Here is a 27424-nt window from a genome sequence, read left to right as displayed (position 1 = left end):
ATACCATGATATACACTGTATTTCAAATTGATGAGTCTCAAAATGCTATAAATAATGTAAATTTTATTAATTTAAAACATGCAGTCAATTAGAAGATTTTCTCTTGTTATGCCACCATTTAATCACAGCTTCCCTCTTCTTCCAGATGAGATCCTGGCCATATTTCACATACCAACTAAAAAACAAAGTTTTTGTATTTATTTTTTGGTATACATGTAGAAACACAAAGAATTTTAGTCAAAATATTGAAATTTACACATCGTTCCAAGTAAAATACTTACATGCCAAATAAGGCTCCACCTAAATGTGCAGCATGATCAAAAAACCTCCATCTAAACACAACTCCCAAGATATCAAAAGTTAGCAGTCCTAGTAAACCCTGGTGATGGAATTAAAATACACTGTAAGTATGCCTATGTTATATTGCATTATCTGTTAATTAAATTCTGCTACTCATGGGAAATCAGAAAAGAGTAGCATTTGAATACACACAATTATGAGGATTTATAATCAGTGGGTGAACTTAAAGGCAGAGATTTTAAGCACCGCCTTCCAAAATACCTGGTCTGTGTACCCCTGTCAATCAAGTGCATTAAGGTACATCATTGGGTGCTAGAACTTGATTGACATTTACTTACTAGTCCCTGTGTATACCCTGTACACATTGTTTGGCACTCGTGGTGACCTTCAAATTAACATTTGATCCTTTGATATTTACCACACATGGTATAAACAATAGAGAAGCTGTATTACTATAGAATATTTAGCTTGATAATATATATACACACCTTTAGTATCTAAAATAATTATGATATTCTTTATAATAATATATATCAACATTTGGTATAACTTTTTTTTCAAAGCTCAACAAATATTTTGATAATTAATTTTTTTTTAATGGGTGGGGATGCTTTGACACACATTCAATTACAATTAATAAAAATTATTTAGATTTAACTTTATTTACAACTTTTTATTTCTAACTTAAATCATCTCAAAATCCCAACATAGGTAAAGTTTGACTTCTTAGGTACTCCACTGTGTATTAAATCACTTCCTGTGTATAGGGATTTGGAGACAGATGACCACAGGTAGTCTGCTAGCCCTCAAGGCATTCACACATGTACAAAATAAGCCCCTCCCTCACCTGTAATTTACCGGTTAACGCTAGATGGTACAATGTACAGGTAGGCGAACACAAGTTATCGTTCATAGTACGAGTTATCGTTCATTATGTAGTAGATATATTCACTCGTACGTGGAATATTCGACATGTGTAAAATACAAATGAAATATTCTTCATTAATACTAATATTCACAGGTAATTTACATTTATTTCACTAGCAATTCACAATTGGTAATCAATTGGTAATTGGTATGAAGTCTTACAGGTAAAAGTAGAAATACTAATCCATATAAACAATGTATCCATTTGAATTAATCATCAAATATGGATAAATTGATGACAAGCGTGGATTTATTCAAATTCAAAATAAAATTCGTTGAACTATATTATTAGATATATTTTTTTTCAATATCCATTTGTATTTCGATTGATACAATGTTTATGTGTATTGGGAATAGAAAATCCGCGGGGGGGGGGGTGTTATTATCCCCTGCAAACAGGCACGTATCGTTATATATGAACATTTAAAAAAACATATGTCTAAAGGCTGCTTTAAGATCCCGCCCCCATTTTTACAGCCAATCCAACCCTGATGACCTATGCTCGGCACTTAGGTCCATTGAGCAGTGAGGTATCTTTTTCGTGCCAGCACCTAGTGGGATACGGGACCTCGGTTTATATGGTCTCATCCGAAGGACCGGTCTCCACGTCCCGCAGTGGACCAATTCGAACCCGCGACGTAAGGATCAACTCCTTATAATTACTCCGCGACTCTAGAGCAGACGCTCTTACAACTGCCCCATGCAGGCGACATTCCATAATTGAAAGATGGATTTTTTTTTAAATCGACCCAAGTTGTAAGATAGAAATTACTGTAGTATTATTTTCTTTATTTTAATAATATACTCATACCTAAACTACTACTGAGAAATATGCCTATATTAGTAAAGAAACATTTTCTATCTTCTTTTGATTTCAAAAGTTTTTTTTTCTATTTTACCTGAATGTCTTACTTAGCGCAAAGATTTTATTTTCACACAAAACTCACGGTTTACCGAGGTATATCCGAACGCAATACAGCAAGACATTTGTTAATATATCAACTTATATTCCTCGTCATTTGCTACTCCCAATTTTTCTAGTTCATGCACATTTCACACTAGGTGATTTCGAGCTATTTTTTCCCTCGAAAGTACAAATATATATATTTCTAAACAATGCACCTAATTTCTCTACCTATTTTTGACAGGTATCAGATTAATGTTAGACATTTGTTTGTTTGTTTAACGCCCCTTCGAGATTGTTTACTCATATTGAGACACCAGCATTTACCGGTGGAGGGCTGCAAATTTAGACCTGAACTTGGCACTCAGGGCATTTTTAGCAGTGTGGGATTTTTTTTTCTTCTACCGCGACTCGGGACTTCTGTTTATGCCGTATCGTCCGAAGAACCAATCTCTACGTCCCGTGAAGTGAATGGAACTCGTGACGAAAGGATCAACTCCTTTCTCCACGACTCAAGACTTAGTCGCTCTAACCACTGCGCCACACGGGCGACAATTTAAACTGGTGTTATAGATGTCATTATCCCAAAATCCCTGATTTATGTATCATCTGAGAGTACCTCATAAAATACGCTTAACCTACATCGCACAAACATAGGGATACTGTCTTGATCCCAGATGGTTTTTTCCAAGCTATCCGTACCTTTAAACCAGCTAAAAACTAGCATAATATACACTATTCACCTATATATTTTGGACAGTCCCAGATTAATTAACATTGCAGATATATACTAGATTTCAGATGATTTCTCTTATCTACGCAGTGATGAAGCATCGTTTTTGAAAGGGGGGGGGGAGCCAGAGAAAAAAAAAGTACTTACCTGAAAAGGTTGACAAGCAGATAAAAAAAGAAAAAAAATTGCCCAAACTCGAAAATCCTACTTCGTGGGGGGTGGGGGGGGGGAGGGGGTGTATAATTACAACATCTTGCAGTACCAAATTTTATAAATACAATACTACATCATCCGTATTTGACCTTTACTGTAACAAAAAGGGGGGGGGGCAACTGGCCTTTCAAAGAACGGGTGGGGATCCCCTACCCCTGTTCCTACGTGCCTGCTACGTTAGTTTGTTCATGTTTCAGCTAATATTCCTGCAAAAAAGGCTAATTTTCTTACAGACCTATGACAGTCAAATGGTTAATCAAACATAAAGATATTACGCTCTCTCAAAATGTTTCTCCCATGCATCTACGTAGAATGTGCATGCTGAATTCATTTTAGCATATCCTGGAAAAATTACGTTCTGAAATTACGCTTCTAATCAAAATACTTTTGCTTTTTACAAGATTAACATGAAAATATAGCCCTGATCGCAGATAACTGTAGCTTGTACCAGCTTAAAAAACTGTACAATATCCACCATTTCTCTACGTACTCTGGATGGAAACAATATTTATTTTATTTAAGAAAATAACCTTGATCCCAGATATTTTTTGTCACCTACCTCTAGTTTCATCAAACTAATAGTCCAAGACAATACCCTACCTTCTATGGAGAGTCAGAAATAAAATTAACCTGAAGATAAGTCCCTGATCTCAGAGCTTTCTCCGACCTAGCTGTACTTTGTACCAGTTAATATACCTGTTAAATATACGCAAAAATCCTACTTTCCATTGATAGATGCAGAATATATTTGGTATTGATAATATTACCCTGATTTTGAAGGGTTTCCCCAACCTACCTGTAGCTTGTACCAGCATATAGTTCAGGTCAATACTCGGTAATATCCTATCTTCTATGAAAAGTCAAAAGTTAAAACTTACATCAAGATATGTCCCTGATCTCAGATATTTCACCCACCTACCTGTACTTTGTACCAGATAATATCCCTGTTAAATATACACCACAATCCTACCTGCCATTGATACATGCAGAATATATTTGGTATTGATAATATTACTCTGATTTCGAAGGGTTTCCCCAACCTACCTGTAGCTTGTACCAGCTAATAGTTTCGGTCAATACTCGGTAATACCCTACCTTCTATGGAAAGTCAAAAGTTAAAACTTGCATCAAGATATGTCCCTGATCTCAGTGCTTTCTCCCACCTACCTGTACTTTGTACCAGATAATATCCCTGTTAAATATGCGCCAAAATCATACCTGCCATTGATACATGCAGAATATATTTGGTATTGAAAATATTACCCTAATTTCGAAGGGTTTCTCCAACCTACCTGTAGCTTGTACCAGCTAATAGTTCAGGTCAAAACTCGGTAATACTCTACCTTCTATGGAAAGTCTAAAGTTTAAACTTACATCAAGAAATGTTCCTGATCTCAGAGCATTGGCCCACCTACCTGTACTTTGTACCAGATAATATTCCTGTTAAATATACACCACAATCCTACCTGCCAATGATACATGCAGAATATATTTGTTATTGATAATATTACCCTGATTTCGAAGGGTTTCCCCAACCTACCTGTAGCTTGTACCAGCTAATAGTTAAGGTAAAAGTTCGGTAATACCCTACCTTCTATGGAAAGTCAAAAGTTAAAACTTACATCAAGATATGTCCCTGATCTCAGTGCTTTCTCCCACCTACCTGTACTTTGTACCAGATAATATCCCTGTTAAATATGCGCCACAATCCCATCTGCCATTGATACATGCAGAATATATTTGGTATTGACAATATTACCCTGTTTTCGAAGGGTTTCCCCAACCTACCTGTAGCTTGTACCAGCTAATAGTCAAGGTCAACACTCGGTAATACCCTACCTTTTATGGAAAGTCACTAGATAGATTTTACATGAAGATGTATCCCTGATGTCAGAGCTTTCTCCCAGCTACTTGTACTTTGTACCAGATAATATCCCTGTTGAATATACGCCACAATTGTATCTGCCATTGATACATGCAGAATATATTTGGTATTGAGAATATTACCTTGATCTCAAAGGGTTTCCCCAACCTACCTGTAGCTTGTACCAGCTAATAGTCAAGGTCAAAACTCGGTAATACCCTACCTTCTATGGAAAGTCAAAAGTTAAAACTTACATCAAGATATGTCCCTGATCTCAGAGCTTTCACCCATCTACCTGTACTTTGTACCAGATAACATCCCTGTTAAATATAGGCCACAGTTCTACCTGCCATTGATACATGCAGAATATATTTGGTATTGATAATATTACCTTGATCTCGAAGGGTTTCCTCTACCTACCTGTAGCTTGTACCAGCTAGTTGTCCAGGTCAATACTCGGTAATACTCTACCTTCTATGGAAAGTCACTAGATAAATTGTACATGAAGATATATCTCCGATCGCAGTGCTCTTAGAAAACAGACTATAGCAATCCCCTGTTTGCTGCCAATTTTATTTATAAAACCGGTTCTACCCTAAATAACCTATGAATGGGACAACCTACACCACGTGTCTTGAATTTAAGTCACATCAAGCAAATTCAAAGAATTGTGGTCCCCCGCTTTCGGTGTCTTTGGGGGCGAGGAGTCATTATTTATGGCATATCGTTCAGAAGTTATCACCAAAGTTGAACTTTTTGAAAATTAGGTCAATCGTGAAGGTCAAGATCAAGGGGTCAGAAATCATAGCATGCTTGGAAATATCTAGTCACAGGTAATGCAGAGTTCAAATATGAAAGGCCGGTCTCTTCTCTATCAGAAGTAATAAGAAAAATTAACATTTTTGAAAAGTAGGTCAAACTTCAAGGTCAAGGTCACGAGATCAGAAACCATAGTGTATTTAGAAAGGTCTTGTCACAGACAATAAACAGGTTTAAAATGAAAGCTCTATCTCTTCTCATTCAAAAGTCGTGACCAAGGTTAAAGTTTTTGAAAAGTAGGTCAGACTTCAAGGTCCAGGTTACGATATCAAAAATCATAGTGTATTTAGAAAGGTCTTTTCCAAGGTAATATACAGGATTAATATGAAAGCCATATCTCCTATAAATCAAAAGTTATAGCCTCTTCAAAGTAATGTTTAAATTTTTTAAAAGTAGATCAAACTTCAAGGTCCAGGGGTCAAAAATCATAGTGTATTTATAAAGGTCTTGTCACAAGCAGTACTCGGCTTTACTATGAAAGCCCTATCTATTCTCACTCAAAAGTCATGACCAAGGCATATCTTTTGAAAAGTGGGTCAAACTTCAAGGTCAAGGTCTCGAGGTCAAAAACCATAGTGTATTTAGAAAGGCCTTGTCACAGGTAATAAACATGTTTAAAATGAAAGCCCTATCTCTTCTCATTCAAAAGTTATGGCTAATTCAATGTAATGTTTAATTTTTTTTAAAAGTAGGTCAAACTTTAAGGTCAAGGTGAAGGGGTCAAAAATCATAGTGTATTTAGAAAGGTCTTGTCACAGGCAATACACATGTGTAATATGAAAACCCTATGTCTTCTCATTCAAAAGATATGACCAAGGTCAAAGTTTTTGTGACGGACGGACAGACTGACAGACAAATGAGATTTAATGTCCCCTCGCTTTCGTGAAAGCGGGGGACAATAACATTAGTAGGGGTGCATTTGGCAAAACACTGCCATTCTTTCTATTAAAATGAGGGGTACCTATTTCTTAACCGCAACTCCTCCTATACCACAGAATTAAATTTTATGGTACTTTCACAGATTCTTTAATACATAATGCCATTGTGCACCTCTTATTTTAATTTTTGATCAGACACTTAGGTCTCCCATAGCATAACATAGATTTTGCCATTTTAAACCTACATGTATCTGAGGCGCGGGGTATCATTTTGTGAGCTCAGTGCTCACAGTACCTCTAGTTTACAAATAATTCATTGACCATGCGACAGAAATAAATTCTTTAAATAAAATTGTTTTTGTCCAACTTTAACAATGAACTCTTCATGTCAAAATACAAATAAGCTCATAAGTAAGGGGTGTTTCTAAAAGGGGTGCAAGATTGGTCATCCTCTTTTGTTTGTCTTTGACATGTATGCAGACAATGCAGTCATGTTGCAGCTTCTCCTTTTATTTACTTTCAGTACATTAATTCCACTGTCAGATTTGCTCAAAACTCCACTTGGGTAAAATTTAATGTTCAATGGAAGTTCTGTTGTTTTTGTTGATGATCAGTTGTCAGGCATTTCTCTGTCTATTTTACTGATAATACATCATCTTTTGAACTACTAGTAGTTAATAAGGGGATGTCTAGTTTATGCTCAATGAGCTAAATTGCTGCATGTATAATCAATATTGTAATTTTCATTTTATAGACTACACTCCACCTTGGTGACGTTCTTGATAAGCATTTCAAATGCTTCAAACCCATACCTGGGCTTTTTTTAAAATATACTTCTATCCTGTTCCCATGATCTTTCATTTAAATTGTAAATGTTATCAAACACCCATAAATATAAGAATATTTCTTCCCAATTTGCCAATTTCTTGCAAGAATATGTAAAGCAGGCTACATTTACATCTCAAGGATTATTAAATACTGAAATGGATAACTTACTCCTTGAGTATCCTCTGTACGTTAACCTACTTGTATTTTGTGCCACATTGAATTGCACCTTCTGGGAATTATAAAGGCCAAAAATGATAAATTGTTTTAGTGATAAAAGAAATACTAAACAAAGACGGACAATCAGGATTTTTATGCCCCCTGATCGAAAGATCCCGGGGGTATATTGTTTTTGTTCTGTCTGTCTGTCTGTTTGTCTGTCTGTCTGTTGTCAACTTTAACCTAGCCCATAACTATTGCGCTGTCAATGGTAAGGCTTTAATATTTGACGTGAGTGTTCATTATGACAAGACCTTTCCGTTGGTACAGATATTTTTGATCATGTGACCTCAACTGTGACCCTTGACCTACATTTGAAACCCTTAAAACATCTTATAAGTGTATACCACTTCAGTCTACGTCCCACTCCCTCCAGAATTGTGTTACCATCGGGGGCATAGTGTTTCACAAAAACACGTCCTGTATTCCAATGCAATAATTAAAATAATTTTATTAATTGTTACAAATAAGTCTGAATTATAAACCGTTTCACTTACTCCAAAGGTTTAAATATGTCTGTACATATTGCTTGTTGTAGTTTATGCAGTATACTTTATAATAAAATAAGCAATCATCATATGGTAAAATTTATGTTGAATGATAAATAAATTTTTGGTAGAATGGGGCTGCAATACCTGACTCATGTGTTGATGAAAGAGGCAATTGTCTTGGGAGTAGCACTGTTAACTTGCCCCGCATATAGAGCTGCTCTTAAATGTAAAGTAACAGAGACAACTGTCAGGACAGAGATTGAAAAGAAAATTTAAAAACAAGATGTGTTTGTGAAACACTGATGCCCCCGTATGGCAGCTTATGGCGAGGGTTGAATTCTCTCAAATTCATGTCAAACTCCAAAGGTCAAGGTCAAAAGTGTTGGTACCCAAAAGAAGGTCTTGTTACAAGGAATACACCTGTGAAATATGAAAGCCCTAGTTCTAACTTATCAAAAGTTATGACCAAGGTTAAAGTTTTTAAAAAGTGGGTCAAACTCTTAGGTCAAGGTCAAAAGGTAAAAAATATTTATACCAGCTGAAAGGTATTGTCACAATGAATACACATGTGAAGTATGAAAGCTCTACCTCCACCTGTTCAAAAGTTATGGCAAAGGTTAAAGTGTGGTATTTTTTTGTACAAGTAGGTCAAGCTCCAAGGTCAAAATCAAGAGGTCAAATTTGGTGGTACCCAAAGAAAGGTCTTGTCACAAATAATACACCTGTGAAATATGAAAGTCATAGCCGTACCCACTCAATAGTTATGGTCTAGGTTAAAGTTGACAACAGACAGACAGAGAGATAAACAGACAAACAGGCAGGCAGACAGGACAAAAACAATATACCCCCGGGATTTTTCGATCCGGGGGCATAAGAAGTAGAATCAATTGGACATGTTTTATGTAATATTTATATTGTAATACTAGTACTCCCCACAATCGAAGTTTAGTGAGATGTAGGAATAACCTTGCTTGTCTGTTCTTGAAATTTTGTCCAAGATATTGCTCATACCTTATACAGCGATTGTTTATAACCCGAGTGTCTTAACCTTAACACAAGGTTATTCTGGTAATATCAAGGTCATTCACAGAAAAGCTATATGTTTAAAATTTTTGGCTGGTCTGGAACTTCTTTGTCCAGGAATATTGGAGTTACTTACTTCATACACAGATTTCTTATGACCTGAAGTTGTGTCATGATCTTCCTCTAAGGTCATTTGATCGAGTTCAAAGTCAATTATAGAAAAAATTTTTACTACTGTCTTTAACATATCTGGTAATGGAAAACATTAAGGCTATACTTATTTCTTATATTGCATGAAATATATAGAAATAACGAACAGTATTCAAGCTGCATGAAATATATAGAAATAACGAACAGTATTCAAGCTCAAAAGTCCATTAAAACAACACAATTCAGGAGCAGAGCAAACACGGACCTCTTAAACATCAGAGGTGGGATCGGATTAGGTTCATTGAAGGAGTGAGCATCCCCTGCCGATCTGATCTAAGAGTATGTATTAATCATGACTGAGTTATATTCCAGCAAGTTAAGGGTCACTGGCAAAATAGTTTTTTTTTATCTTATTCTGTCTATAACTCTCAAACGGGGGCTTATGAAATTGATACATAACACAAATACCTAACCAAAGGTCCTTTTTGCAAGTTCAGAGTCAATTGCAGAAATGTTTAATCCATAACAGATTTATAAAACATTGGAAGTTCATTCTTCACAAAAATAATACTTATGTTTTGTGGAATGACCCAAGATCATTTCGTCAAGGTCACTGCTAAAAGTGGTATGAATGGTTTTGGAGGTTGAAACTTCAAACAAAGAATATATGAAAGCTAAAAGTATATTATGACCTTGCCTAGATATTCAGTGTCAGTGACAGAAAAAAGGAAAATTCATTTAAGATCCATGATTATGCCCTCGTAATGGAAGATTCATGGGTATATAATTTTTGTCTTGTCTGTCCTTCTGTCTGTCTGTTTGACCATTTGGTCGCAAAAACTTTAACATTGTCCTTAACATTTGATTGGTCAAAGCTATGGTTCTCATATTTCACACGTGTATTCCTTGTGAAAGGCCTTTCTTCGGGTACCTTATATTTGACCTCTTGACCTTGAAGTTTGACTCAATTTTGCAAGAATTTACCAGTCTTTAAGCGTAATCATAACTTTTGAACTGTAGATGTTAGGATTTTCATACTTCACATGTATTTATTATAAGATCTTTCAAAGGATATAAAAATATTAATGACCTTTTAACCTTGAACTTTGAGTTTGATCCAATTAAAAAACATTGGCCGTAATTTTATAACGGTTAGTGTTTTGGGCTTTCATATTTCACAAGTATATTCATTGAGAACAAGTCCTTTCTTTGGGTAACAACATTTTTCATCCCTTGAAGTTTGACTTGCATTATATATATTTCACTCAAAGATAACTTATGACCTGAGCATCTGTCATTTTTAGCTCTACTAGTCAAAGACGAGAAGAGATTATTCAAAAGCAAGATGTCTGTCATTCGTCCCTCTGTCTATAAACATTTTTTCAAAGTCCAACTCCTCCTACAGTTTTGGTCTGATTTCAATATATCTTAATCACAGACCTTTGGATCGCTTAAAATCCGATTTAAAAAAATAGGGGTGTATAAAAAATATAAAGGTATGGAATTCCTTACACTGTGTACCCTACTTCTCTAATGAAATACTTTTTAATCAAAAGCTCTAAAATTTTCCTTTCTATTTAAATTTACTGATATATAAACAATCTTTATTACTACCAAAGTTCATTTCGATATTCTATGTACATGTACCTCCTGAGATATTCTATAATCAGTTTCAAAATTGACCTACTTTTTTTTACTCGACATTAGCTTGAATTGGGCCCCTGGTCATTCACATGTATACATACGGTGTTTGAAGTGCAACGAAGAGCTGTATAGTACTTGCACAATCTTTCAACATTTTAAAGTTGATTTTTCTTATTCCATATCAAAAGGTTAAGTCCGTAATAATTCCTTTCGCGAAAAAAAATTAGAAAACGACTGCATCAACAACTGCACCGCCATGTTGTTTATGAATATAAAAAGAGCTAAGATTGAACGAATTTTCCCAGAATGTATAATATAATTTTTAATTTTTTTTTAAAAATTAGACCGCTAAAATGTTCTTGGTGATTAAGCAAGATCATACGATCAAATAAAAGAAAATTTTGTAGAGCTCGTATGCAAATATTCATTGAGTATGAAATATATGGAAATAATGAACAGTATTCAAACTCAAAAGTCCAATAAACAATACAAAATAGGAGCAGAGCAAACACGGACATCCGAAACATCAGAGGTGGGATCAGGTGCCAAGGAGGAGTGAGCATCCCCTGCCGACCGGTCTCACCCGCCGTATGCTCCTTGTCATGATCGGGAAATAACGGAAAATCCATAGTCAATTCAGTGTGTAAATGATGAACTAACAATCAGTATGAAAAACATCAGTCAGCATTTGACTCAATGATAAATTGTATTTGCTGACAAGGTCAATGTATCGACCATAGAACTTACGAAATGATGACTTTAAACGAGACTGTTGAAATTTTTGTTTCATCAACATGTTTGTCAATATCAATAATTTACCTCGTTTTAGAAATTGTACATACGTAGAGCATGCTCTTGCGTATCGAATCAACTGAGAGATATAAACTTCTTATACAGGTGATGTAGGATATTGCTGCATAAGTAAGGGAAGTTGACGATTGAAAAATTGAAGTCATAACGTTTATCATAAGGCTTGGTTGTCAGATAACCATTAACTAAAATATCCAAATATGAAACAGATGTGTCAGACTCCGTGGTATCTTTTATCTCAAGCTCACCGGGATAAAGAATAAATTCCGGGGAAATTTTTTCCGTCGTTCCCGTTAACAGTTCGTGTAACTTTTCAAAGGCCCCAGCTGATGTCGAGTAAAAAACTAAGGTGAATTTTTAAATTGGTTTCAGAATATATCGGAAGTATACGGGATTTCAGAATGAACTTTAGTTGTCATGAAGATTGCTTATATATGAATAGATATGGATAGAAAGTAAAATTGTAAAGCATTTGATTTAAAAGTATTTTATTGGCGAAAGTGCGTCATCTATGTAAATAGTTCCAATACTTCCATACCTTTATTTTTGGAACACCTCCATTTTTTATGAGCGATCTAAAGACCTGTGATCTTAGTACACAAGTAGACTACATTAAAACTACATTAAACTGTAATCGTAAATAGGCATACACCATTTTCGATGTTACATGTACTTTAATTTATTTATCTGGTGACTCTCCAAAAAGGTAGGGCATTACTGAGTATTGACCTAGACTATCAGCTGGTACAAGCTACAGGTAGGTTTGGGAAATTCTTCGAGAACAGGATGATCTTTTCAATACCAAATATATTCTGCATTATATGATGGCAAGGTAGGATTGTGGCGTATATTTAACAGGGATATTATCTGGGACAAAGTACAGATAGGTGGGAGAAAGCATTGAGATCAGGGACATATCTTGATGTAAGTTTTAACTTTTGACTTTCCATAGAAGGTAGAGTATTACCGAGTTTTGACCTGAACTATTAGCTGGTACAAGCTACAGGTAGGTTGGGGAAATCCTTCGAAATTAGGGTGATATTGTCAATACCAAACATATTCTGCATCTATCAATGGAAGGTAGGATTGTGGCCTATATTTAACAGGGATATTATCTGGTACAAAGTACAGGTAGGTGGGAGAAAGCTCTGAGATCAGGCACATATCTTCATGTAAAATTTATCAAGTTACTTTCCATAAAAGGTAGGGTATTACCGAGTATTGACCTAAACTATTAGCTGGTACAAGCTACAGGTAGCTTTTAGAAACCCTTCGAAATCAGGGTAATATTATTAATACCAAATATATTCTGCATGTATCAATGGCAGATAGGATTGTGGCGTATATTTAACAGGGATATTATCTGGTACAAAGTACAGGTAGGTGGGAGAAAGCACTGAGATCAGGGACATATCATGGTGTAAGTTTTAACTTTTGACTTTCCATAGAAGGTAGAGTATTACCGAGTTTTGACCTAGACTTTTTGCTGGTACAAGCTACAGGTAGGTTGAGGAAATCAATCGAGATCAGGGTAATATTATAAATAACATATGTATTCTGCATCTATCAATGGCAGGTAGGATTGTGGCGAATATTTAACAGGGGTATTATCTGGTACAAAGTACAGGTAGGTGGGAGAAAGCTCTGAGATCGGGGACGTATATTTATGTAAGTTTTAACTTTTGACTTTCCATAGAAGGTAGAGTATTACCGAGTTTTGACCTGAACTATTAGCTGGTACAAGCTACAGGTAGGTTGGGGAAACCCTTCGAAATTAGGGTAATATTGTCAATACCAAACATATTCTGCATCTATCAATGGAAGGTAGGATTGTGGCCTATATTTAACAGGGATATTATCTGGTACAAAGTACAGGTAGGTGGGAGAAAGCTCTGAGATCAGGCACATATCTTCATGTAAAATTTATCAAGTTACTTTCCATAGAAGGTACGGTATTACCGAGTTTTGACCTAGACTTTTAGCTGGAACAAGCTACAGGTAGGTTAGGGAACCCTTCGAAATCAGGGTAATATTATTAATACCAAATATATTCTGCATGTATCAATGGCAGATAGGACTGTGGCACATATTTAACAGGGATATTATCTGGTACAAAGTACAGGTAGGTGGGAGAAAGCACTGAGATCACGGACATATCTTGATGTAAGTTTTAACTTTTGACTTTCCATAAAGGTAGAGTATTACCGAGTTTTGACCTAGACTTTTTGCTGGTACAAACTACAGGTAGGTTGAGGAAATCAATCGAGATCAGGGTAATATTATCAATAACATATTTATTCTGCATCTATCAATGACAGGTGAGATTATGGCGAATATTTAACATTGATATTATTTGGTACAAAGTACAGGTAAGAGGAAGAAAGCACTGAGATAAGAGACATATCTTCATGTTAAATTTATCTTGTGATTCTCCATAGAAGATGGAGTATTACCGAGTTATGTCCTGGACTCTAAGCTGGTACAAACTACAGGTAGGTTGGGGAAACCCTCTTTGATGAGAGTATGTTTTCAATGCCAAATAAATCCTGTATCTATCAATGACAGGTACATTTAGGGAGTATATTTGACAGAGATCTTATGTGGTACAAAGTACAGGTAGGTGGGAGAAAGCTCTGGGATCAGAGACATATCTTCATGTTAAATTTATCTTGTGACTCTCCATAGAAGATGGAGTATTACCGAGTTATGTCCTGGACTCTAAGCTGGTACAAACTACAGGTAGGTTGGGGAAACCGTCTTGGATGAGAGTATGTTTTCAATGCCAAATAAATCCTGTATCTATCAATGGCAGGTACATTTAGGGAGTATATTTGGCAGAGATCTTATCTGGTACAAAGTGCAGGTAGGTGGGAGAAAGCTCTGGGATCAGAGACATATCTTCATGTTAAATTTATCTTGTGACTCTCCATAGAAGATGGAGTATTACCGAGTTTTGTCCTGGACTCTAAGCTGGTACAAACTACAGGTAGGTTGGGGAAACCCTCTTTGATGAGGGTATATTTTCAATGCCAAATAAATCCTGTATGTATCAATGGCAGGTACATTTAGGGAGTATATTTGGCAGGGATCTTATGTGGTACAAAGTACAGGTAGGTGGGAGAAAGCTCTGGGATCAGGGACATATCTTCATATTAAATTTATCTTGTGACTCTCCATAGAAGATGGAGTATTACCGAGTTATGTCCTGGACTCTAAGCTGGTACAAACTACAGGTAGGTTGGGGAAACCCTCTTTGATGAGAGTATGTTTTCAATGCCAAATAAATCCTGTATCTATCAATGACAGGTACATTTAGGGAGTATATTTGACAGAGATCTTATGTGGTACAAAGTACAGGTAGGTGGGAGAAAGCTCTGGGATCAGAGACATATCTTCATGTTAAATTTATCTTGTGACTCTCCATAGAAGATGAATATTGTCGAGTTTTGTCCTAAACAATTAGCTGGTACAAACTACAGGTAGGTTGTGGAAACCCTCTTTGATGAGGGTATATTTTTAACGCCAAATAAATCCTGTATCTATCAATGACAGGTACATTTAGGGAGTTTATTTGGCAGGGATCTTATGTGGTACAAAGTACAGGTAGGTGGGAGAAAGCTCTGGGATTAGGGACGTATCTTCATGTTAAATTTATCTTGTGACTCTCCATAGAAGATGGAGTATTACCGAGTTTTGTCCTGGACTCTAAGCTGGTACAAACTACAGGTAGGTTAGGTCTAAATTTGCACCCCTAGACCGAAAAATGGTGGTGCATGTCTTAATAGGAGTGAAAATAATCTCGAAGGGACGTTAAATGCTTCAGGTAGGTTGGGATAATCATGTATTTATTTTTTACTTTGACAAATGTCAACCTTTTATATGACCCTTTCTAAGACTTCAAAGAACCTTGAATCATATTCAGATACATAAAACGAAAATTGTTGCACAAAAAGTTTTCAATTTCAAACTTCATGTTGAGACTTTGTTTAATAAAATTCTTTACGGGATATATTTCTCTTTGAAAGGAAAGCTGTAAAACAAAGTATTCAAAAAGGACGTTTACATGTTACATAAGCACTGTGAAGGGGTGAAGTAAACAGGATTAAAATTTCTTAATACTGTTAAGTGGTCATGAGAATTCTATTTTCATAAATTAATTGCTAAAAATATGTATATATTACTATATCGACTGGTCAAATGAGGATCATGGATGTCTTTCAACTTCACAGAAAATTTCTACACCAAACAATTACTTAGACTAGAATACATGTATCACCGAACAAAATTAACATTTTTGAAATAAATAACTTTTTCATATATTATACTAAATTTGGACGTTTATCTGTTTTATTCTCCATCTATTTTCATTGTATGTCTATTATTTAGTTAAGTGTGTCTCATGCTCTTTGACATTCCAATTGACTTTAAGTGACTGTCAAAAGAATATTTACTTGTTAGTTGTAAATGCCTTAGGACCTGTTAATCTTATATCAATAACTTTGTTTATATAGTTATTTAGCTATGTCTTTTATGTCCATTCTATCAAAGAAACACACCTGTCCATCAATTAATTCAGCCAGTGTCATAATTCAATTATTGTTTAATCTCTATCTAACAAAAAGCTATGTCCATTATACGTTCTTCAGTTTGGAGGCCCGGTGCTCTATCGGCCACATCCAACTCGGTTAAGACTCGTAAGCTATTGTTGAAATTTACGTTGATTGTTATTTACCATCGTCTATAATAAATTCGGAAACCTGATTTACCAATTCTTGGACTTTATATTGGAAGACCATAAGGAATACGGCACCTTTCTCGTTTGCATTGTATTACGGCCCCACAGCGCCGTTACTGTATTACCCGCCAACATTCCTTCTTCCCCGTTTACGCTAGCGCAACGGATGTAGTCCAGGAATTACTTTCATAACTTTATAACCAAAATGTATTTGGTTATAATTGGTGAATGAATCATAAGGGTAAAACAACGCCCGGGCCGCTGCATATATTTTGCAGTGGTCGGATCCCGAACCTCTACATCAAGCGAGTTCCCTCTATTGAACCACTCTGCTCAACGTGAACTGTTCGACCAATGCATCAACGATGGACAACACCAGTTCAACATCCATGAACAACGCTTTCGGCATTCCTTTGTTAACCACCAGGATAGTTTCATTAACTAGTGTTTACCGGTGTGTACGTCTACAAGAACATCAAAGAACAGAATCCAAAAAATAATTAAAGTGAAATTTCTTTCCAAACACGAGGACGTGTTTTTCCCGGAGCGGTGGGAAATTATCACAGTGTAAAATTCACTGTTCCAGAAAAAAAAAAAACTTTATTTTGGACTTTACCTATCAATTTCTTATTTATTTGTCATATTTTATTTCTCACGATATGTTCAACGAATCTAATTGTTTAATTTAATTTACAAGTGACACTTTTGTCCAGACATCAAAGAGTCATTAAATATATTTAATAACTCTATACCTGTGAATCTTTCACTCATTTTACTTAATGTCAACACCTGCCATTTATTTACTCTTAAGTTTATGTACATTCTTGTAAATAGTCATGTATAATTTCAATCTGGAATATACGTAGGCCAGTCTCGGCCACGTCCGACTCGTCAGGACTCTTGAGTCCGGGGCCACTTCGGCCAAATCCGACTCGATCTATTTTAATATTTCTGTTTGTTGATTCATGTAAACTGCTGCCATCGTTGAGACTCATCTAATAAATACGGAATCCTTCATCATTTGTTTTATCTCTGGAATTGCATATTGGTGGACCTTCGGGAATACGGCATACCTATTCTTCGTTTTTACCTTACGGCAACACAGCGCCTCTACCTATACCTCGTACCCCCTACGCCAACATTCCCTTACCCCGTTCGTTCTGCAAACAACGGATGCAGTTCCAGACGAATTCCTAAGTACCGTTCAAATCTACACGGTCACACATGAGTAAAAATGTAATATAAATAGCAAACCAAAATAAATCCTTTCTTTCATTTTTCATGACATACAATTGCACCATTCTGGTCTTTTTCCGTATTTTTTTTTCGAGGGTAACCCCCCTCCCCCTCAGGAGAAGTGAACCTTCTTATATTGACACTTCTCGCCTGTTGAAGTCTTCGCCTTTACATTATTCTACACATGAATAGAAAGGAATATACGCATATATATAGGTATGAATATTTCATGAAATTACAAGGAAAAATCTAACTTACAACTTGAGTCGAAAAAAAATGATTAATCTTTAAATTATTGAATGACATGTGATCCACCTGATTAAGAATATATTGTATTCCACGTGTTTAACGCGACTTCAAAGATACTGCTTACACGGTGGTTCTCTTCTCAATCCTTAGGTAATGCTATATCAGGGTTGGATTGGGTGAAAAAATTGGGGAGGGGATCTTAAGATAGCCTGTAGACATATGTTTTTGTTTTGTTTTGTTTTGTTTGTTTGTTTGTTTGTTTTTTTGTTTTTTTTTTTGCAACGATACGTGCCTGTTTCCACTCGATAATACCCCCCCCCCCCCCTCCCCGCATTCTCTATGCGCAATCCACATAAACATAAAATTGCATCACTCGAACAACAAATTAATATTGAAAGAAAAATAAATATGATTATATAGTTCAACGACTTTTATATGAATTGAAATAAATCCACGATTGTCAACAATTTATCAATATTTGATAATTAATTTCATTTATACATTGTTAATATAGACTGGCATTTCGACTTTTACGCGTACGACTTAATATAGAATTAATCATTGTAAATTAACAGTGAAATAAATATTATTTAAGAATATTTTATTTCTTTCCGTATATTTTATCACATGTTGAATATTCCATGTACGAGTGAATAAATCCGCACATATTCACCCTACGTAATCAGCACACTTATGAAAGATAACTCGTGGTCATGAAAGATAACTCGTGTTCGCCTACCTGTACATTGTACCATCTAGCGCTAACCTAATTTTTTACCACCCGGTAAAAAATCTCTGCCTTTAAGTGACCCAATATAGTGACTCAATATGAGGTATGTTCTGTTAGAGCAAAGCATATTTGTGCAATACAAGTATATATTGACTACTTTATGCTTATTAAGAGGTAATGCTATTATAATAAATATGTACATGTATTATTAATGGTCGTTGTAAAATGACTGGTTGGTGTGTACTCAATCAGTTGGAATTATTTTATGTACAACACTAGTGCAACTAGAAGTGAGTCACCTCTAAATCCACTAAACTACATGTATTATGCACTAACAATAATTTAAATGAAGTGTTTTATGTATACTTCAACTGAGCTTTTAATATTTATACACACTGACTGTGCTGTGAATGAGTGTGGGATAATCTGGTCTATAAATGTTATACTGAGTTAACTGTCAGGGTAGATTTAATGTTTATACTCACTGATTGAGCTGAGAATGAGTGTGGGATAATCTGATCTATAAATGCTATGCTGAGTTGACTGTCGGGACAGGTTTAATGTTTATACTCACGGACTGAGCTGAGAATGAGTGTAGGATAATCTGATCTATAAATGTTATACTGAGTTGACTGTTGGGACAGGTTTAATGTTTATAATCACTGACTGAGCTGAGAATGAGTGTGGGATAATCTGATCTATAAATGCTATACTGAGTTGACTGTCGGGGTAGGTTTAATGTTTATACTCACTGACTGAGCTGAGAATGAGTGTGGGATAATCTGGTCTATAAATGCTATACTGAGTTGACTGTCGGGGTAGGTGAGACATGTGGCTCCAATCAAGGCACATATAGCTCCTGACTAAACATAAATATAAAAAAATCCCATAAACTTACTTATTACTAGTAAACTACAGGATTTCTTCATCAGTATTTTGTTAAATTGGTAACTATATAACACAATTTAAAAGAATGTAGATAATATGCACTGATGTGAAATACATCCTGGGACTTGAATCTTTCAAATTTTGATTGTGAAAATAAACTCTAAGAAGATTAACTCAAGTGTTCTGTCTTAAACATATCAGATCTGATAGACTCTCCTATACAAAATATACTTTTCTAGAAATGAAAACATAATTTGCTAGTAGCAGTATCAGCTCACCGCTCCTACAGAGGGGGTTGGAATCTTCCAAGCAACCTTGTTGCACATGCTCACAAAAGATGACACAGCAGCTATAAAAAGAACAAAGGAAAATGAAAAAAAAAATATAGAAAATAAAAAATTCTCTTTTACAAAACCCAAATAAAAGTCACTCATTAACCAACAAAAGGAGGCAGTATTATATAGATCTGCATTTTAAGAATTGAAAACAAACATGTGCATTTGAAGGGCAGTTTTGAATTGAAAACAAACGTGCATCTGAAGGGCATTTTCCTTGGCAACAGAAACTTATTTAAACTGATATATTACCATTTTAATGAAACCTATGCCACTTTTAAATGACATATATGCCACTTTTAATGACATAGAAGAGGTGCATTTTCTGTTTAAAATGTAAAAGGTACAAGGCTGTTGTCCAGCTTTAATGGCTGACAAAATTTTGCCAAAATTGATAAAATCCTTTTTTTCATAGGGGAGTGTCCATCACATTATACATGTACATAGTTTTTATTTATTTCTTTTTTTTAAACAAATTTTCTTAAGGCTATAAACTGGAAAAAATTATTGGGAAGTATGAAGAGGTTTTTTTTTTTTATTGGGGGGGGGGGGGGGGCTATGACAAACTGCAATATATATAAATATTAAAATACTAACCACCACTCAGATAAACTCCTAGAAACTGTTCCTTGCCAAACATACTAAGTGTGACAGTAGAAAAACTCAACAGAACATACATATTACAGAACAAGTGAATAAAGTTTTCATGGCTGAATGCTGCGAAAAAGCTCCCCAGGACTGACTGTTCTGAAAAAGTATAAACATTAAATTTTTACAAACAACAGTAAAAAAAGAATGTCTGAAGACACATTCCTCAAATATCTGAATTTGAATCTCTTTGTGTCATACCAAAAATATTATTATCTTATGATTTCAATTCTGTTTTTAAAATGTCTTAAAAAATAGAAAATGTTTAACACCAAATATTGTCACATCAGCAATCACAGTGATATTTAATAGAATTATATAGGAAATACATGTACTATCCTCTGGTATCTTACATGTACATAAATGCTTAATGTTTAAGAAGCTATACTTCAATCACAAGTTCTTGGGGAAAAAATATACGATTATACATGTATATTATAGAGGAAAATGTTGTCTGACTTTAATAAATTTGACTTGAATAATAAAAGTTATAAGTTTTATAATAGGTTTAGATTGAATAATTGACATCTTACAATTATAAGTATTGTATCTAGAAATCTGAAAACACACACTCAAATAACAAAAATATTGTTTCTCCAATAAAAGGAACTCTATCATAGAACTGCCTGTGTACCTTTACAAGGAGAGCATAAAAAGTATCTCTGCATGAAAGGATAAATCCGTGGAACCTTCCATAAAACATACACGACAGCATTAATCACGACAATCCCACTCACTAAGTTTGTCTGCAACCGAAAAACAAAACATAAATCTTGTCTTAGAAGAAAACATAAATTTCTTTATTCTTTTACATCTGATTCCAAGGATGACTGCACTTAACGCCTGTTTTGGGGTCTTTTTCGGTTGCTTCTGTTGCTTTTACATCTAAACCTTATTTCACTTTTGTATGTTCATGAAAGACTCCTGTCAATTTGAAACCAAATTTAAATCTTAAAATGATTTTAGACTGTGATACAATAAAATGATTCAATGTTTTTTATCCTTACTGCTTTCCAAATATAGTGAATTTACACTTACCTACCCTTGATTGAATATCAGATACGCATGAGAGGTGGAGCTAACATTGTAAGAATGGGTCTAAAATTAGACTTGATAAATAACAATGACATGTTTGGAAAAAAGAACGTGATCACTCTTTCCAATCTCCCTCTCCATTCTGTATGGCACAAATACACTTCTGACAAAGTTTCAAAACGAAATTAACAATATGAGCACATCAATGTAAATAAAGCAGATTTTATATCAATGCCAGATGACTTAACTTGTTCGAACACAATGTCCTAGTTAGCACAAAACATGCTACCCTACAAGTCACGTGACGGAATTTAATATTCACAAAGTTACCTGAGGTAAGAAATCACGTGGTGAATTATAATATTCAACATGTCACAATCCTTGGTTACAACACAGAGAGCGAATGTAAGAAGAAGCAGTTTTTTCTCTTTTTAACCATGAGCGCATGTTTGTCTATTAATCTCCTTTTGATACATTATTATTTGTGCAAATATACAACTACTGTTAAACATAGAACAAGACAAACATGCGCTGACTATGTATAAAGTCAGTAAAAAAGTGGGCATCCTCATTATCGAATGGAGATTCAAGAAATTGTGATGACCCTTGCCTTTGAAACCGGATTCGAACTTCGTAAATACACATTTTTATTAAACGTAATTACATAAAGTTGTAGATTGGATGTTGACCATTCTTGCAATGAAAAGAAAAATGCTTGTTTTGAAAGTTTATTTTGTCGCAAATTTCGAAGGTCCTTAAGTGCAGTCATCCTTTATAGGATTTATTTTCTGCAATAATAATTAATAAAAGAAAATGTATAATTACACATGCATTTAAAAGGTAATATCTTTTTCTCACTTTATAATTGATGTACAATTTAAAAAAAAGAGTTTCCATCACACATACATGTATATGTATTAATTAACTAAGTTTACTTACAACTTCTATGAAGTGGTTTTTGAAAACTCCATGGTTGAAGTACAATTGTTGCTTCATTGCCTGAATTTTTTTCTTTATGTTTTCATACTCCCAAATCATGGCACCTGTAAAACTGCAACCACATACCTACAAATAATGTAACACAAAGTATTGGAAACTTTAAAATATTTAATAAAACAAAGAACTATTAGAAGAGGAGAAAATGTGATGGATATAATTATAAACAAACTCTCTGCTAGTTGAAGAGCAATATGAAAGAAAACGAATAAAGATCATCTCAGCTTTCTAAATGCTTGTCTTTAAAGTTTTTCTATAAATTTATAATTTAAAAACCTTACGGTGGCTGTTAATAGGAAATGCTTCACGAGGAGAGAACTGTCACTCTCATAGTGTTGATGTGGACCGAGTTTTGTGCCACGAGCCCCTCTGATAAATTGTTTGTGCGTAAAAGAACAGTTGTTTCCCTTTGGCAATAGCAGTCTTCCTTGACAAGCTTCATTGAAAACATGACTGTGTTTGCATAGAGAAGTTAAACTGAAACATTAAAAAGCAGAGATAATGCATGAATTTATGGTTAATAATGCTTTTACCAAATCACTTCAATGACAAATTAAAAATAGCAACCGTTTACAGAAGAAGTTTGATGAGATGTTTTAAATCACGCATCACTTTATATTTACCCATAATTTGGTAAGGTTGTCTATAAATACAAAAATAAAATAAAATAAAATAAAATGAAGTCCAGTTAACATGGTTAATGAATATGTAGTTTTATAAACTTATATTTATTGGGATTAAAAGAATGTGTAAAAAATGAAATCTTGAAAGTATAAATGCACCACTTATTACCTTAAGGGAAAAAAAAGAAATTTAAAATGCAATTGAGACAGAGGAAGATATGTATTAACCATGTTACAAATAAAAGCCAAAGTTAACCTCAATGTCATTTTTGTATTTGTCCAACTTACATGTACATGTACATTTTAATATCTATGAAGTTAGAGATATCATATTAAACAATTTTAGATATTTATCAATACTAGTAATGTTTAATATACCAACTTCATTCAAAGTTTAGATCAGCTATATGCAAGGCATATATAAGGATTTATATTCAGGATGGTGTATTTTGTGTATTGTTAATCACTGAAAATAACATTTAAAAAAATATTGGATTTTCTAGACTAGACATAAAAAAAATTACCCTTTATTTTTGCCCTTTTCGCTCTAATCTGAAGTGGGCGAATTTAAAAATGAGCGAATTCAAAGAAAACAGCATTATTTTTTAAACAGAAAGTAATGCTGTTTTCTTTAACAGATCTTTGTCTAGGTGAATTTAAAATGGGGCAAAACTGTTCGCAAGAGTGAAAGGGCAAAAAAAACCCTGCATAAATTAATATCTAAATGTATATAAATAAGGTATTTTAGTCTCATTTTAATTCATCTACTATTCACCCATCTACCTGAATGAATGAATTTCATAATTATGGAAGGGGCACCTTTGCTCATCATAATTATGTATTTAGTTTTTTCTGTCTAATACTGTGGAATCATTTAAATTCGTGGGGGTCAATGTTCGTGGGCAAGCAAAATTTTATTGGTTCGTGGGGATGTAATTTCGAGGGCAGCTCGTTTATTTGGTATATTTAATTAATCAGTACGTTGACAAAAAATTGTTCGTGGGGATGTAAATTCGTGGGTAAGGGTGACCCACGAAATCCACGAACATTGATCCCCCACGAACAATGATGGTTTCACAGTACCCAGAAACAGAGCATCTTCACTAGCCAAGGGTTTTTGGTCCACTATGGGGAGCAGAGCAGACCCAAAAAACCCTTGGATAGCGAAGATGAAAACAGAGATGATATTTTTGAAGAAGTTATGCATTTTCACTATTTGATTTATTGAACTCCCCCTAACACCAGAACCCCTGACCCTGCATGGAGGCATGAATTTTACAATTTTGGAAGAGGGCTTAATACTCATTAGAATCATGCCAACAGTTTGACTGCTTATGACCAGGAGTAAGAAATTGATAAAAGATTGCATTAATTTTGATTGTACATGTATCAGCCCCACCCTTCAAGTCTGGAAAGGGGGGGGGGGTGCAGGGACAATAAAATTCACAAATTTTGTTCCCCTTCACCCATAAATGCTATATATAAACCAAACTTGCAGGGTCAAAATTGGTTCAGCATTTCAATAGAAGAAGCTGAAAATGTTTAAATATTATGAGACAATGATTGATGATGGACAAAAACAGATAGCAATGTCATGTGAGTGACTAAGGTGACCAAAAATGCTCATTTGAATGATTTTTGATTTTTATTTAAATTATCAAAGTCATTGAACAGACATAGAAAAACACACAATACACAAACACAATCCTGAAGACGAGCCCCTGTGACCCAAGGGCTTAGTTTAAATAATCTAACTGTGTCTCGGGATAATCCTTCACCAAAAAACCGGATCCGCAGGACAAATATCATTTTAACGATAGGCCTAGTCTAGAACAATCTATTTGGACCAACCAAAGGCTTAACAAAACCGTTTAAGCATGCCAAAAATCGGAATATAGATATCACTCATTCATGGATAACAATATGGTCATCAAAGTTAACTACAAATTATATACATGTAATGACTGAAAAAGTTTGTTATGGTTTGATAACAACATTGCATAAGGGTTACTGGAACTGAGGAAATTCGAACTGCAAAAGATATACTTGCACAAATTAAAAGAGAACACGTAGGCGTATCGAAAAAACTCTCACCTTTCCAGTGATCGCTTTGCTGGAAATCTACATAAAAGTATCAAAGATCCTGGCATTTTGAACGATTCTTAACTTGCATAGACTAGGGTAGAGTGGGGTAATTTCGACCACTTTTGCTGATTTGTGGCTTTCAATCCACAAAACACGAATGTTTTCAAATGTACTAGTTTAAAAAAAGATTCAAAGTAAATTAATTGATTTTTTTCTTCATATTTTTCTGCTTTAGGATTTAAAAATGCATAAAAAATAATGAATTGGTTTAAAAATAAGTAAGCATGTTGCATGGGTTAATTTCGACCGCACTTGGGGTAATTTCGACCACAACAAACATCAAAAAGAAAGATAACTCTTGCAATGCAAGTAAACTCTACATGTCGCATTTAAAAAAAAAAAATGGTCCGAGAATTAATACGTGTCTCTGTCTCTCTCTCTCTTTCTCTCTCTCTCAATAAAAAGATTAAAATGGATAAATTCTAGTATCCATACAGTAAAGAAATGGGTTGGGTTACTCAAGCTTTTCAATGCTGCCTTATAGACATCTTAATTCTTACCCTATTCTAAATTCTGCATTTTCATTCGCTAACTCTGTATTTTAAAATGGTGTTATATAGTTAAATGCAAATAGATAAAATTTTCTCAGATTCCACAAATAATTTCTTTGTTATAATTTTTAAATTGTACAACCCAAAAGGGACTTTATTTAATATCGTCTTTTCACAACAGATTCATTCAAATTGTATACACACGTATATGTATAAGGTTTAAGCATAGCATTAGAATTGCGTATATTTTTCTTCACTAATTCTTATCATATACAAATTCATTTGAAATGCTTTGTTTTACGTATTTTACGTGTTAAGTTAATTGTTAAAAGAGATAGATCCTGAGAAATTCGATCAAGTCACTCATATAAAACGAGATTTACAGAAGCAAAGTCCTCTGAAATCCTCCTCCACCCCCCACCCCCCGAAAAAAAAAAAACCAAACTCAAACAAACAAATCATTAATTTCGTAACATCATAGTGTTTTTTTTGGTTTTTTTTTTTTTTTTTTTTGTTTTTGTTTTTTTTTTTTTTTGTTTCAAGATTGTTGCAGCTCTTTTGGTGTGGTGTTCTAATATTTTGGGTACTATTTGGATTTGTGTCCCTGGACTGTGTGATACGATCTTAATACGGCTGGTTTGTTCTTTTTCGATAGCCTCAAAGTCTTGTCCGTCAAACGCATTCGTAATAATAAAAAAAATTACAAAAACCTGATTTTTTAAAATATATTTAATAATATTGCCTGCATCCTCTCTTTTGTTAATTTGACGGTTTGGAATCTTTTGGATTGCTCTCGTCATGTGTTATTTCATAGTGCCGACTCCGTGTTCTCTCGCACGTCGATCAGTGATGCACCCTTGTGAACTGCCCGACGATATATATAGCTAGGCATGCATATGTTAATTAATCTGACATCTCGTATTTTTTTTGAATGTAAAAGCTTATATGTAGATAATACATAATATTGTACATATACAGTATAATAAATTTCATTTTGAAGATCTAACTCTGCATTGCATTAAACAGCTGTTAAAGACAACTTGCACATATTTCAGGATAAGTGGTCGAATTTACCCCGCGTCCTTAAAATCAGTAGGGGGTAATTTCGACCAAAATCAAATGGACATTTCTTGTGCATTTTGAGAGAAATCCAATATAAATTTGTAAAATTCTGCAACTTAAAGATACTCCATGAAAAAATAAAACAATTTAAATTTAATTCGTGCTGTAGACTGTTGAACAAGGTTAAACTTAAAAAGAGGTTGTACGAGTTGTCTCTCTTGCATTTCCTTGATCAAATCAAGTGCACTGAAAACGGGGACTTCGAACGTCAAACTGGAGACATAAATAATAGTAAAAATGTTATTTATATCTCTGATCGAACCATATTTGCGATGAATAATTATATTAGGAAACACAATATGAGGAATAGTTTTCTTGAATTCCAAATAAATTAAACTTGTCTCAATACTTCCGTAGATCTTTGTGTGGTGCTGTGTTCCTGTGGTCGAAA

The 27424-nt window shown here is 34.5% G+C and overlaps 1 protein-coding gene across 1 annotated transcript; it reads right to left on the bottom strand.

Annotated features, from left to right (window-relative positions):
- Positions 1 to 48: 48 nt before the first annotated feature.
- LOC133181451 (presenilin-associated rhomboid-like protein, mitochondrial) lies at positions 49 to 25454 on the bottom strand. Its single transcript, XM_061315960.1, has 9 exons — positions 25370 to 25454; positions 22934 to 23129; positions 22596 to 22721; positions 21256 to 21367; positions 20571 to 20720; positions 19917 to 19987; positions 19503 to 19613; positions 282 to 379; positions 49 to 175 (listed from the first exon to the last, which is right to left on the bottom strand). The coding sequence occupies exons 1-9, from the start codon at positions 25423 to 25425 to the stop codon at positions 85 to 87; spliced, it is 1011 nt and encodes a 336-aa protein (XP_061171944.1). The 5' UTR covers positions 25426 to 25454; the 3' UTR covers positions 49 to 84.
- Between the last annotated feature and the right edge of the window lie 1970 nt (positions 25455 to 27424).

This window comes from Saccostrea echinata, unplaced genomic scaffold (genome assembly GCF_033153115.1).
Source record: "Saccostrea echinata isolate AGI-Se365-2 ecotype Australia unplaced genomic scaffold, CSIRO_AGI_Sech_v1 ptg000008l, whole genome shotgun sequence".
In the NCBI taxonomy this organism is placed as follows: domain Eukaryota; kingdom Metazoa; phylum Mollusca; class Bivalvia; order Ostreida; family Ostreidae; genus Saccostrea; species Saccostrea echinata.
This window is presented reverse-complemented; position numbering and strand designations above follow the sequence as displayed.

What these genes read in the sequence shown, in the direction of transcription:
- LOC133181451 (XM_061315960.1), bottom strand. Translation starts at nt 25,425, where the DNA reads ATGCCAGGATCTTTGATACTTTTATGTAGATTTCCAGCAAAGCGATCA. An exon ending in GCAAAGCGATCACTGGAAAG is followed by an intron (nt 23,130 to 25,369) that starts GTGAGAGTTTTT and finishes TTAATGTTTCAG; the next exon opens with TTTAACTTCTCTATGCAAAC. An exon ending in ACTCATTCTCAGCTCAGTCA is followed by an intron (nt 380 to 19,502) that starts GTGAGTATAAAC and finishes TTCCATCACCAG; the next exon opens with GGTTTACTAGGACTGCTAAC.